Below are 13434 nucleotides of genomic sequence, written 5' to 3'. Positions count from 1 at the left end.
CACTCCAGTCTGGATGACAGATTGAGACTCCAACTAAAAAAAAAAAAAAAAAAAAAAAAAAGAGGTGAAGTCCAGCTCACTCTCCTCTTGTCTGCTTGTGACTCAGGACAAAATAAAATAAGGAAGAAGACCCTGGCATCTGATGAAATAATTTCCAGGAAAAGATGCCACACGGACCAGGGTTGCATCCTCCAAGCTTGACGGCTTGGGTGGGCTGGGTAGACCTACCCCTCCTCCTACAGCCTCTCTAGGCCAGGCAGATAGAGTTAGGCACATCTAACCTTGTCTTCAGCCTCCTCTGCCTTGGAGGGGAGCATGTGCCCCAGAGCCTTCTGCCCAGGGCTGGGTGGGGAAGATGACATAGATGTTGTGCTCTGTCAGTGGTACCACTCTCCATTTTGTCTTCAAACTCAACGAACGAATTCCATTTCTCTCTGAAAATATCCAGTGTTCAGGCACTTTGGGAGGCCGAGGCAAGAGAATTGTATGAGCCCAGGGATTCGAGTCAAGCCTGGGCAACATGGCAAGACCTCATCTCTATAATAATAAAAAAAAAACCAGCCAGGTGTGGTGGTGCATGCCTATAATTCCAGCTACTTGGAAGTCTAAAGTGGAAGGATTGCCTGAGCCCAGCGGGTCAAGGCTGTGGTGGCCATGAGCGTGCCACTGCACTCCAGCCTGGGTGACAGAGTGAGACTCCAACTCAAAAAAATAAAAAATAAAAAAGGTTGAGGAAAAAATAGAAAGGCTTTTCTATACCTTTAAGTTTTGCTTCACAGAATCCTTCTGCATGCCAAGGTCACGGACTGAGACTTTGTGGAGCCAGGGGTTGAATTCTCTTAATTCCCTGCAAGTCTCACAAAGCCCTGTGGTTAGTACAATGTTGCAAAAAACGAAGTTTAGGTTAGCTGCTTTAGAATATTTGTGTAAAATATCAATCCTCTGATTTAAAAATGGGGAGGCTAGCCAGGCTCAGTGGCTCAGCCTGCAATCCCGCGCTTTGGGAGGCTGAGGTGAGTGGATTGCTGGAACCCGCGGGTTCGAGACCCACCTGGGCAACTTGGCAAGACCTCATCTCTACAATAAATACCAAAAAATTAGCCTGGTGTGGTGGCACATGCCTGTAGTCCCAGCTACTCGGAAGGCTGAGGCAGAAGGATGGCCTGAGCCCAAGATGTCAAGGCTGCAGTACCTGTGATCACACCAGTGCACTTCAACCTGGGTGAAAGTAAGACTCCAAGTCTAAAACAAAACAAGCAAACAAACAATGCCTTTAATCCCAGCACTTTAGGAGACTGAGGTGAGAGGATTGCCTGAGCCCAGAGGTCTGAGACCAGTCCGGGCAACTGTTCCAAAGGGTCTGGGCACTTTCTAGAACACTGAGGCCACCTCAGTGTGTCCCAGGAGATCCTGGCCGTGAAGCAGGGCCAGCGTGAGCTGGGCAGCCAGTTGTAAATCCCATGGTTAGCATGGATATCTGCAGTCTGCCCCAGGTGCAGCACACAGTGGGTGCTCTGGGGGTTTTGTAAAGCCCAGGAGATACTTTCCTTGGGAAGAGCTTTGAGTATTAGGATGTGGTAACTGTCCTTCCCTTCTTACGCTAGTCCCAGAGGGAAGCTGTCTCCTCTTCCCACAAGTTTCCCTACCATGGAGTTGACCCAGCAACAGTGGGGAGTCTTCCTCACCAGCAGGCCCCAGTGTCCCCCAATTTGGGGGACTGAGGCTATCAAGGAGGCCGAGGCCGAAGGATTGCCTGAGCCAAGGACATCGAGGCTGCAGTGATCATGCCACTGCACTCCAGCCTGGGCAACAGAGTGAGACCTTGATTCAAAGGAAAAAAAGCGGTATTGTTCTTCCAGAAAATTCCAAGACATAACATTGTAGGAGTCCTGTCCATTCTGTCCCAGGGACATGTAGGGGCACGCAGTCAGTGAGAGGACGACTGGGGGAAGGGCCAGTTTCTCCCCACCTCAGGGTCACTTAGGGTCCTGATGGGGCATTTCTATGTCAGATGGAAGTAGACAGGGAACCACCCAGAGTCACAGTGTCACAGTTTCACAGTATTGGCCATCCCAATCAGGGCACTCATTTTGACAGAACAGAATCCAAGGTCCAGAGAGATCAAGTCACTTGTCATGCCCACACAGCTTGATTCACTCATTAGTAGGAGTGACAAGAGTGACTTGAAATGAAACCATCCTTGTGAGAACACGAGACAGTTAAAAATGCAAACCTAGGCCGGGCTCGGTGGCTCAGCCTGTAATCCCATCACTTTGGGAGGCCGAGACTAGTGGATTGCCTGAGTCCGCAGGTTTGAGACCAACCCGGGAAACTTGGTGAGACCTCTACCCCACGTCAAATCAAAAAATTAACAAGGCATGGTAGCATGCGCCTATAGTGCCGGCTACTTGGAAGGCTGAGGCGGAAGGATCGCTGGAGCCCAGCAGGTCGATGCTAGGGTGACTGAGTGTGCCACTGCATTCCAGTCTGGGCGACAGAGTGAGACTCCAATTCAAAAAAAAAGGCCGGGCTCGGTGGCTCAGCCTGTAATCTGGCACATTTGGGAGGCTGAGGTGAGTGGATTGCCTGAGCCTGAGGGTTCGAGACCCGCCTGGGCAACTTGGCGAGACCTCATCTCTAGAATAAAAAAAAAAAATGAGCCGGGCATGGTAGCACGCGCCTGTAGTTCCAGCTACTCAGAAGGCTGAGGCGGAAGGATCGCCGGAGACCAGCAGGTCGAGGCTGTGGTAGCCGGGAACGGCCACTGCACTCCAGTCTGGGCAACAGAGTGAGACTCCAACACACACACACAAAAAGATGCAAACCTGGATCCACCCAGAATGTCCTCTGGGGGCTGGAAAGAGGGGATTTGCCTCCCTCAAAACTGCACCCCTGCTCCCTGATTTGGACAACTAAAGAGAACTACGAAGGCTCCCAGGGAAAGATCTGAGGATTCAGACAGAACATCATGGAAGGAGATTTCCATCTTCACTTGCAAAGTAGCAAATACAGCTTTAAAAATGTATGTATCTCTGTTAACAAATCACACTATGTGATAAGAAGAAAGAGAAGATAAAAAAGGCAAGATAAGATAAGAATTAAAACCAAGACAAGTCCCATCAGTTAGTAACTTAGTCACAGGCTCAAGATGTTTCTTTTTTTTAAACTGTGTGTTTTTTTGGTGTTTTTTTTTTTTTTTTGAGTTGGAATCTCTGTCACACAAGCTGGAGTGCAATGGCCCTATCCTGGTTCACCGCAGCTTTGACCTCCTAGAGTCAGGCAATCCTTCTGCCTCAGCCTCCCAAGTAGCTTCGACTACAGGTACTCGCTACCACACCCAGCTAATTTTTTGATTTCTCATAGAGACAAAGTTTTGCTATGTTGCCCAGGCTGGAGTGTTTTGTTTTCTTAATGTGGTTCACAGAGCAAGCTGAAATCCATCCTCCCAGTATTAATTAGCCTTCCCACTGGCTGGCCCGCTTTGGGTAAATTCCCTAACTTTCCCAAGCCTTACTCTTCTCATCTGTAAAATGGATAGAATGTTGTAACACATACCTTCAAAGATTGATGGGAGGACTAAATGACATAACAACGTTGACTGGGAACACAGGGAGCGACTCAAAGCATTTTGGAATTGCCATCCTCCTCCTCCCCACTCCCAAACACAACCGTCACCCACCTGATACAGGGCTCTGAAGGTGCTCACAGCATTAATCCAGGCTAAGACAGGGCCTTTGTTGTCTGTGGCTCCTCGTCCGTAAAGTTTTCCTGTAAAAATCGGAGAAGAATGTTCAGAAAAGTGTGGACACCTCTGCCAAGCTGAGTTAAAAATAAATGCTAATCGGGCTTGGTGACTCAGCCTGTAATCTCAGCACTTTGGAGGCCAAGGCAAGTGGGATTGCCTGAGCCCGCAGGTTCGAGACCAGCCTGGGCAACTTAGTGAGACCTCATCGCTACAATAAATAAATAAATAAATAAATAAATAAATAAATAAGCTGGGCGTGGTGTCGTGTCGTGTACCTGTAGTTCCAGCTACTTGGAAGGCTGAGGTGGAAGGATTGCCTGAGCCCAACAGGTTGAGACTGCCGTGCCGTGGTCGGGAGTGTGCCACTGCTTTCCAACCTGGGTGACAGGTCGTTTTTTTTTTTTTTTTTTTGAATCAGTGTCTCACTCTGTGGCCCATGCTGGAGTGTGGTGGTACAATCACAGCTCACTGTAATCTCAACCTCCTGGGCTCAGGTGATCTTTCCGCCTCAGCCTCTCGAGTAGCTAAGACAAGCTAAGGCTAAGCGCATGCCTATAGTCCCAGAATAGTTTTATGATTTTTTTGTAGAGACGAGGTCTTGCTATGTTGTCCAAGCTGGTCTCAAAGTTCTGGGCTTAAGCAGTCCTCCCACCTCAGCCTTCCAAGGTGCTGGGATTACGGGGGTGAGCCACAGTGTCCGGCCATCTATTCATTCTTTTTTTTTTTTTTGAGTTGGAGTCTCACTCTGTCACCCAGGCTGGAGTGCAGTGGCATGCTCACAGCCACCGCAGCCTCAACCTGCTTGGCTCAGGCAATCCTTCTACCTCAGCCTTCCAAGTAGCTGGAACTACAGGCATGAGCTACCATGCCTGGCTTATTTTTTGATTTATTATAGAGATGAGGTCTCGCCAAGTTGCCCACGCTGGTCTCGAACCCATGGACTCAGCCCTCGGCCTCCCAAAGTGCTGGGATCATGGCGTGAGCCACCGTGCCCAGTCATCTATTCATTCTTTTTTTTTTTTTTTTTGAGTTGGAGTCTCACTCTGTCACCCAGACTGAAGTGCAGTGGCCGCTCCCAGCCACCACAGCCTCGACCTGCTGGGCTCTGACGATCCTTCCGCCTCAGCCTTCCCAGTAGCTGAAACTACAGGTGCCTGCTACCACGCCCAGCTAATTTTGGGATTTATTGTAGAGATGAGGTCTCGCCAAGTTGCCCAGGCGGGTCTCGAACCCGCAGGCTCAGGCAATCCACTTACCTCAGCCTCCCAAAGTGCTGGGATTACAGGCTGAGCCACCGAACCCAGTTTATCTATTCATTCTTATTGATAGGTTAAGACCTGGAACCTGGGGTGAGAGTCACATCTCCACTCCTTAAACCTTGTAAGTAAACCCATCTGCAGTAGACCACAGCACTGCCACGTCGGGGCCTCACTGACCGTCCACTTCCGTAAGCGCGTAAGGGTCCGTGAGCCACCCGTCTCCACGCTCAGCAGGCTGCACGTCCAAGTGGCCATAGAAGCACACAGTGGCTTTCTTTGGATCGTTCCCCAGTTCAGCCAGGATGACAGGAGGTATTGGAAGAATCTGACCATCAGGAAGCTGCAGAAAGATAATGGATCACACTTAAAAGAAAAAGGACGGTGGCTGAGTGCGGTGGCTCACGCCTGTAAATCTGACACTTTGAGAGGCTGAGGCAGGAAGACTGTTTGAGCCCAGGAGTCCCAGACCAGCCTGGGAATCATAGCAAGATCTTGTCTCTACAAAAACATCAAAAAATTAGCTGGATGTGGTGGCGCATGCCTATAGTCCCAGCCACTCTGGAGACTGAGATAAGAGGACTACCTGAGCCCAGGAAGTTGAGGCTGCAGTGACCCGTGATTGTGCACTTCAGCCTGGGTGACAGAATAAGAACACTGACTCAAAAAAAAAAAAAAAAAGGAATTGATCTGAAACCAGGTGGAATGTCTCATCCTCATTGGAAATTGAGTATGGGGTTTGGTTGAAGATCAGGACAAGCCCGTCTCTTGCCATCCCCATGAGGGCAGGGTTGATGGTTCAAAAGTGGTAGCTCCTCAGGTCCGAGGGAGACCGCCTTCACCTGCTGAGAGCCCATGTCCATGGAGTCCACCGTGGCTCCCAGGCGCTGGAGTGTATCGGCAGCCACAGCCATCATCCTGAAGAGCTCTTGTCTGAGACGAGGCACAGGCTGGACAGAATCACTCTCGATGGCCACCCACTCCTTCAGCATCTGTGACAAAAGCAAGGAGAGATAAGCATGGGGTCCCACATCTGCTCTGGGTGGGAGATGAAAAGCCAGGAGGTAGGAGGTCTCCAAACGTTCTTCTATTGCTGGAGGACTGAAGACGGCGCCCATGAACATCATGAACATTCAAAAACAACTGATGGAGGAGCTGGGGTTTAATCTAGCACACAGAAGCTGGAGACATCTGGGTGAAACAGAAGATTGGCAGGAGGGATTGGAGAAAGGTTGTCTTCCTAAATACTTGGGCCTGTGTCCTCACTGGGTTCGCCAGGGCTGCAGAGAGGGGTGAGTTCCCACCTACTGCTTTTGATTATTAAGAACTGGAAGCAGGCCCGGGCACGGTGGCTCATGCCTATAATCCCAGCACTTTGGGAGGACAAAGTGAGAGGATTACCTGAGCCCGCTGGTTCAAGACCCTCCTGGGCAACTTGGCAAGACCTCGTCTCTACAATAAATCAAAAAATTAGCTGGGCGTGGTGGCACGGGCCTGTAGTTCCAACTACTTGGAAGGCTGAGGTGGAAGGATCGCCTGAGTCCAGCAGGTCGACGCTGGGGTGGCTTACCACTACATTCTAGCCTGGGTGACAGAGTGAGAATCTGACTAAAAAAAAAAAACTAAAAAACTGCAAGTAGGCTGGGCATGGTGGCTCATGCCTATAACCCCAGCATTTTTGAGAGGATTGTCTGAGCCCACAGGTTTGAGACCAGCCTGGGCAACTTGGCGAGGCCTCATCTCTACAGTAAAATTAAAAAACTATCCAGGTATGGTGGCATGTGCCTGTAGTTCCAGCTACTTGGAAGGCTGAGGCAGAAGGATCACCTGAGCCCAGCAGGTTGAGGCTGCTGTGACTGTGAGCGTGCCACCGCACTCTAGCCTGGGCAATGGAGTAAGACTCCAAATAAAAAATTAAAAAAAAAAAAAGGAACTGTAAGCAACCAGGGCAGCCAGCTTCCTTTTTTCTTTTCTTTTTTCTTTTTCTTTTTTTAGTTGGAGTCTCACTCTGTCTCCTAGGCTGGAGTACAGTGGCATGCTCACAGCCACCGCAGCCTTGACCTTCTGTACTCAAGCGATGCTTCCACCTCAGCCTTTTAAGTAGCTGGAACTACAGGCACACGCCACCATGCCTGGCTAATTTTTTTTTTGTTTTAGAGATGAGGTCTCGCCAAGTTTCCCAGGCTGGTCTAGAACCCACGGGCTTAGGCAATTCTCTTGCCTTCGCCTGGCTGTGAATGATGATTCTTAGGTTTTGTTTTGGTTTGGTTTGGTTTTTTTTTCTTTTTTTTTTTTTTTTTTTGAGTTGGAGTCTCACTCTGTCACCCAGACTGGAGTGCAGTGGCTGCTCCCGGCCACCGCAGCCTCGCCCTACTGGGCTCCAGCGATCCTTCCGCCTCAGCCTTCTGAGTAGTCGGAATTACAGGCATGCGCTACCGCCCGGCTGATTTTTTGATTTATTGTAGAGATGAGGTCTCGCTGCCCAGGCGGGTCTCGAACCCGCAAGCTCAGGCAATCCACTCACCTCAGCCTCCCAAAGGCGCAGGATTACAGGCTGAGCCACTGAACCCGGCGGTTTGGTTTTTTGAGCTGGAGTCTCACTCTGCCGCCCAGGCTGGAGTGCAGTGGCACGCCCATGGCCACTGCAGCCTCGACCTGCTGGGCTCCGGCAATCCTTCCACCTTCAGTCTTCCAAGTAGCCAGAACTATAGGCACATGCCACAATGCCCAGTTAATTTTTCTTGATTTATTGTAGAGATAAGGTCTCACCATGTTGCCCAGGCTGGTCTTGAACCCATGGACCCAGGCAATTCTCTCACCTCGACCTCCCAAAGTGCTGGGATTATAGGTGTGAGCCACCGCGCACGGCCTGTTTTGTTTTTTTGAGTCAGGGTCTCACTCTGTCACCCAGGATGGAATGCAGTGGCACCACCACGGCTCACTACAGCCTTGACCTCCTGGACTCAGGCAGTCCTTCTGCCTCAGCCTCCCAAGTAGTAGGGACTACAGGTGCCTGCCATAGCACCCGGCTAATTTTTAAAATTTTTTTGTAGAGATGAGTTCTCGTTATGCTGCATGAGCTGGTCTCAGACTTCTGGGCTCAAATGATCTTCACACCTCGGCCTCCCAATGTGCTGGGATTACAGGTGTGTGCTACCACACCCGGCCAAAGCTTTCATAGCTAATTGTTTGCACAATAATATTCCTAAAATTGGTCAATGGACCCAATAAATGCATACCGAATGCCTATCCTGTGCCAGACAAGGCGTGGAGAACTCAGGGTACAAAGTTCAGGGAGGTCTCAAGGAGCTCTCAGCCTGAGGATTGCAGACAACCCCACAGCAATGTGGAGGAGGGGAGGTGGCTATGGCTGAGGGGATCAAATGCCCAGTAGGGGACAGGAGAGCTGAAGAGGGGGCATGAGAGTGTGGGCTACAGCCAGTTCCTCCCTTCCCCCCTCCTGCTGCCCAGATGTCCCTCTCTACCCCCTTCCTCCTTTCCCTACCTCTTCTCCTCTCTCCCCCTACACCTGCACAGATGTGATGCATTAGGAATGGAGGAGGAATGAGCTTTCTCCAGGAATCCTGGTTTCCCTCTGTGATGGCCCTGGAGGCCTGGGGCCATCACAGGTCACATCCGTTTACCCCCACGATGGCCTTGGTTGGGCTGCAGGTCCCTCCTGGCACCTTTTGTGTTATAGATTTCCAGGCCCGCTGCTCCCTGCACCTGTGGGTAGGTGCATCCGCTCCCTGTACCGGCTGCTCCCTGCACATATTCCCTGCATATGTGACGTCCGTAAGCATATGCAGTGAATTAGGAAGGAGGATTGCAGAGGAGATAAGGTGTGTATTGCACATGCACTACAAAACAACATTGCCAGCCGGGCTCGGTGGCTCAGCCTGTAATCCCGCGCCTTGGAAGGCTGAGGTGAGTGGATTGCCAGAGCCCAGCAGGTCAAGGCTGCGGTGGCCGGGAGCAGTCACTGCACTCCAGTCTGGGCGACAGAGTGAGACTCCAACTCAAACCCCCCGCCCCAAAAAAAGAAAGAAAACCAACATTGCCATTGAAATTCGCAGAGCTCTCCAGCTCCCTAGCTCTGTTCAGGCCACTCCTGGGGCCAGGTGGTATGATTCATGGGCCACCTGATGGACCACAGCAGACGGGCTCAACAGAGTTTGCTGATCGCCTCAAGATGGACATCCCTAGACCAAATGTGCTGGAAATGAACAGAGAGGGCCTCATTGGGAGGAATGGCTAGGAGGGGTCTCTTCCACAATCTACCAAGTATTGATGATTTTAATTCAACAAGGAATACAGGCATTTTAATTTAAATAAAATTAGGTTGTCAGGTTAAAAAAAAAAATCCACATCCATGCCTGGTGCACTTTGGGAGGCCTAGAAGGGAGGATTGCTTGAACCTAGGACTTTGAGACCAGCCTGGGCAACATAGTGAGATTTCATTTCAACAAAAAAAAATTAAAAAATTAGCCAGGCGTGATGGTGTACACCTGTAGTCCCAGCTACTCGGGAGGCTGAGGCAGGAGATCACTTGAGCTCAGGAGGTCAAGGCTGCAGTAAACCGTGATCATACCACAGCACTCCAGTCTGGATAATGGAATAAGATTCTGGCTCACAAAAAAACAACAACAATTCACGTCTCCAAGCAAATAATCATTTCATCCATATGTCCAAAGCGTATATTCCAAGACTTCCTACCTGCACAAATTCATCCTGGTGGAGATCCAGGTGTTGGAAGACCTTCTCCAGCAGACCTGAGGGCGATGAGGATGAGGAGAACATTCCTCCCTCAAGCAGCAGCAGCAGAGAGAGGAGAGAGGCGGCCTGGAAGTGGTTGACACCAGGGGAACAGTTTAAAATAAACACCGGACTTTCGACCTTGCAAATTATTCTAGGAAGCTTGTTATCCAACACAAGCGGCTTCCAGGCAGCTGGACTAAGATCACACAAGGTGCTAGAACTAGAAATGTATTTTTTGCTACCTCTTTTTCCTGTAAACCAAAAATAAAATTCTAAGCCACCCAACTGGCTGAACTGGACCCAGGGAAATCTGAAAGATGAAATTCCAGGCAGTGATGGAAAAGAAGGTGGGACATTCCTCATTATAGCCCCTTCCTGTGGCATTTAGGTTCAAGGGTTCAGTGTTAACATTAAATGGAGGCCGGGCTCAGCGGCTCAGCCTGTAATCCTGTGCCTTTGGGAGGCTGAGGTGAGTGGATTGCCTGAGCCTGCGGGTTCGAGACCCCCCTGGCAGCGAGACCTCATCTCCACGATAAAATCAAAAAATTAGCCGGGCATGGTAGCGCACGCCTGTAATTCCGGCTACTCGGAAGGCTGAGGCGGAAGGATCGTCGGAGCCCAGCAGGTCGAGGCTGCGGTGGCCTGGAGCGGCCACTGCACTCCAGTCTGGGCGACAGAGTGAGACTCCAACTCAAAAAACAAACAAACAAACAAAAAACCCATTAAATGCAGGCCACGTGCAGCGGCTCAACCTGTAATCCCAGTACTTTGGGAGGCCGAGGGAGAGGATTGCCTGAGCCCGGGTGTTCGAGACCAGCCTGGACAACTTGGTGAGACCTCATCTCTACAATAAATTGCAAAAAACTAGCCAGGCATGGTAGCGTGCATCTGTAGTTCCAGCTGAGGCGGAAGGATCACCTAAGCCCAGCAGGTCGAGGCTGCAGTGGCTGTGAGCGTGCCACTGCACTCCAACCTAGGCCACAAGAGACTCGAACTCAAAAACAAAACAAACAAACAAACAGAACATTCAAGTGGAGATCAACAGACTGACAAAACGCTCTGTGGCAATAAGATAGCGAATAAGAACATTTTACATAAATGTGCGTGTGTATGTGTGTGTATACACACATACACACACATATTATATGTATATGAACATTTTACATATATAACATATTTTGGAATGTCTCTGCAAAGCCTACTCTTGGTGAAATTTTCATCAGTAGAGAATCTTCCCATATCCAGGAGAGATTTAACTAAGAGGCTGACACCTTGTAAGGCCCCAAAGGAGACATTTACCACCTCATCTCCCTGAAGCCTGCTACTTAGAGGCTTCATCTACGAGGGGAACCCACCCCAAAAAAGCAAAATAATCTTTTGGGGGGGCAGGACCCTTGTAGTACAGACTTCCCCACTAGGTAAGTGTCCTAGGAACCCGTCGGCATCTGTGTACCAGCCAGCGTTGTTGAGAGACTGCGTTCAGCTTCAGTGAACTTTCTTTTTCTTTCTCTTTCTTTCTTTCTTTTTTCTTTTTCTTTCTTTCTTTCTTTCTTTCTTTCTTTCTTTCTTTCTTTCTTTCTTTCTTTCTTTCTCTCTCTCTCTCTCTCTCTCTCTCTTTCTTTCTTTCTTTCTTTCTTTCTTCCTTCTTTCCTTCCTTCTTTTCTCTCTCTCTCTCTCTCTCTCTCTCTCCCCCTTCCTTCCTTCTTTCCTTCTTTCTGTTGTAATCTCACTCTGTCACCCAGGCTGGAGTGCAGTGGCATGCCCAAGGCTCAGGTGATCCTTCTGCTTCAGCCTTCCAGGTAGCTGGAACTACAGGCACGCGCCACCACACCCAGCTAATTTTTTAAATTTGTTATAGAGAAGAGATCTAACCAAGTTACCCAGGCTGGTCTTGAACCTGTGGGCCAGGCAATCCTCTCACCTCGGCCTCCCAAAGTGCTGGGATTATAGGCATGAGCCACCACGCCCAGCCCTCAGTGAATTTTCTCTTGGGGAGTCTTTCAACACATTTGCCCATTTCATGGTGAGTACCTGCCCACACTGTGCTGTGTTCAGCAGTTTGTGACCCCCAAAAAGGCCTGACCCCTGAGAGACTTGTTGTTTCCCCAGATGAAAAACGTTCTCAGGCCGGGAGCGGTGGCTTATGCCTGTAATCCCAGCACTTTGGGAGGAGGAGGCAAGAGCCTGAGCCCGTGGGTTCTAGGCCAGCCTGGGCAACATGGCAAAACCTTGTCTCTACAATAAATAAAAAAATTAGCTGAGCATGATGGTGCATGCCCATAGTTCCAACTACTTGGAAGGCTGAGGTGGAAGGATTGCATGAGCCCAGTAGGTCGAGGCTGTGGTAGCCATGAGCATGCCATTGCACTTCAGCCAGGGCAACAAAGTGAGATTCCGACTCAAAAAAAAAAAGAAAAGAAAAAGTCCTTAAAGGGAAATGCTTTTCCGATGTGAAACAAAAAAAGGCAGAAGTGCTAAAAGGCATCAAAATAGATAAGTTCAAAACTTTGAAGCAGTGGAAAAAAGCATCTTGATAGGCATATTTCTTCAAATGGAGAGTACTTTGAAGATGACTGAAGTTTAAATATGTAAGAACAAATACACAATTAAAAAAATTATTTAACACTGGTGAAAGTCAAACTCTATAGACTTATCTAAAGAGGTATATTTTGAGCCAAATATGAATCACCAAAGCCTGTGCCACGGGTTCAAAAAGGTTCTGAGAACATGACCAGGTGGTTGGGTAACAGCTTGATCTTACACATTTTAGGAAAACAGAAGTTACAGGCCAAGACATAAATTAATACATGTAAGGTAGAAAACAGAAGTTACAGGCCAGGACATAAATTAATACATGTCCTGGCCTGTAACTTCTGTTTTGGTTCATCCCAGACAGGCAGGAAATATTGAAGGAGGGGGAACTTACAGGTCATAGGTTGGATTCAAAGCTCTTCTGATTGGCAATTGGTAGGAAGAGTTAGGCTCTATTTAAATAAGTTTAAATTAGTAGAAAGAAATGCTTGATTCACGATAAGGGGAGGTTGTAGAAGCTAAGGTTCTTGTTATATATACAAGGAAGGACCCCCACAAAAGCAAAAACAAAAGGCCTGACCCCCATGTCCCACCCTGAGAGACTTTTTGTTGTTTCCCCAGATGAAAAAAGGCCTCAGGTTGGGCACGGTGGCTCATGCCCAAGGTCTTGCTATGTTGCCCAGGCTCAACTTAAACTCTTAGTCTCAAGTAATCCTTCTGCTTCAACCTCAGCTCAAGTGCTGGGATTATAGGTGTGATCCACCATGCCCAGTCCAATGCTAAAGAATTTTAGTAAGACAGAAGCCAAGCTACCAAGCTTGCCTTTAAATGATGTAATTCGGCTGGGCTCGGTGGCTCAGCCTGTAATCCCAGCACTTAGGGAGGCTAAGGTGAGAGGATTGCCTGAGCCCATAGGTTCGAGACCAGCCTGGGCAAATTGACGAGCCCTCATCTTCACAATTAATCAAAAACTTAACCAGGCATGGTGGTGCATGCCTGTACATCCAGATTCTTGGCAGACTGGGACGGAAGGATCACCTGAGCCCAGCAGGTCGCAGCTGCAGTGGCTGTGAGTGTGCCACTGCACTCCAGCCTGGGCCACAGAGTGAGACTCTGACTCAAAAAAAAAAAAAAGAAAAGATT

General features: G+C 49.2%; 1 protein-coding gene across 1 annotated transcript in view; it reads right to left on the bottom strand.

The window, feature by feature from the left end:
* Positions 1-13434, bottom strand: part of CNDP1 (carnosine dipeptidase 1) — a 60500-nt gene that overhangs the window by 26731 nt on the left and 20335 nt on the right. The window contains exons 2-5 of the mRNA XM_008073938.2: positions 9718-9843; positions 5844-5993; positions 5182-5344; positions 3680-3768 (exon numbers count right to left, since the gene is read on the bottom strand). Coding sequence (XP_008072129.1) covers positions 3680-3768; positions 5182-5344; positions 5844-5993; positions 9718-9843 — 528 coding nt within the window. The remainder of the gene's footprint in view (positions 1-3679; positions 3769-5181; positions 5345-5843; positions 5994-9717; positions 9844-13434) is intronic.

The sequence above is a fragment of the Carlito syrichta genome, unplaced genomic scaffold, assembly GCF_000164805.1.
Source record: "Carlito syrichta isolate Samal-C Ts95f unplaced genomic scaffold, Tarsius_syrichta-2.0.1 Scaffold316215, whole genome shotgun sequence".
In the NCBI taxonomy this organism is placed as follows: Eukaryota; Metazoa; Chordata; class Mammalia; order Primates; family Tarsiidae; genus Carlito; species Carlito syrichta.
The sequence above is the reverse complement of the archived record's forward strand: the minus strand, read 5'-3'. Positions and strand labels throughout refer to the sequence as shown.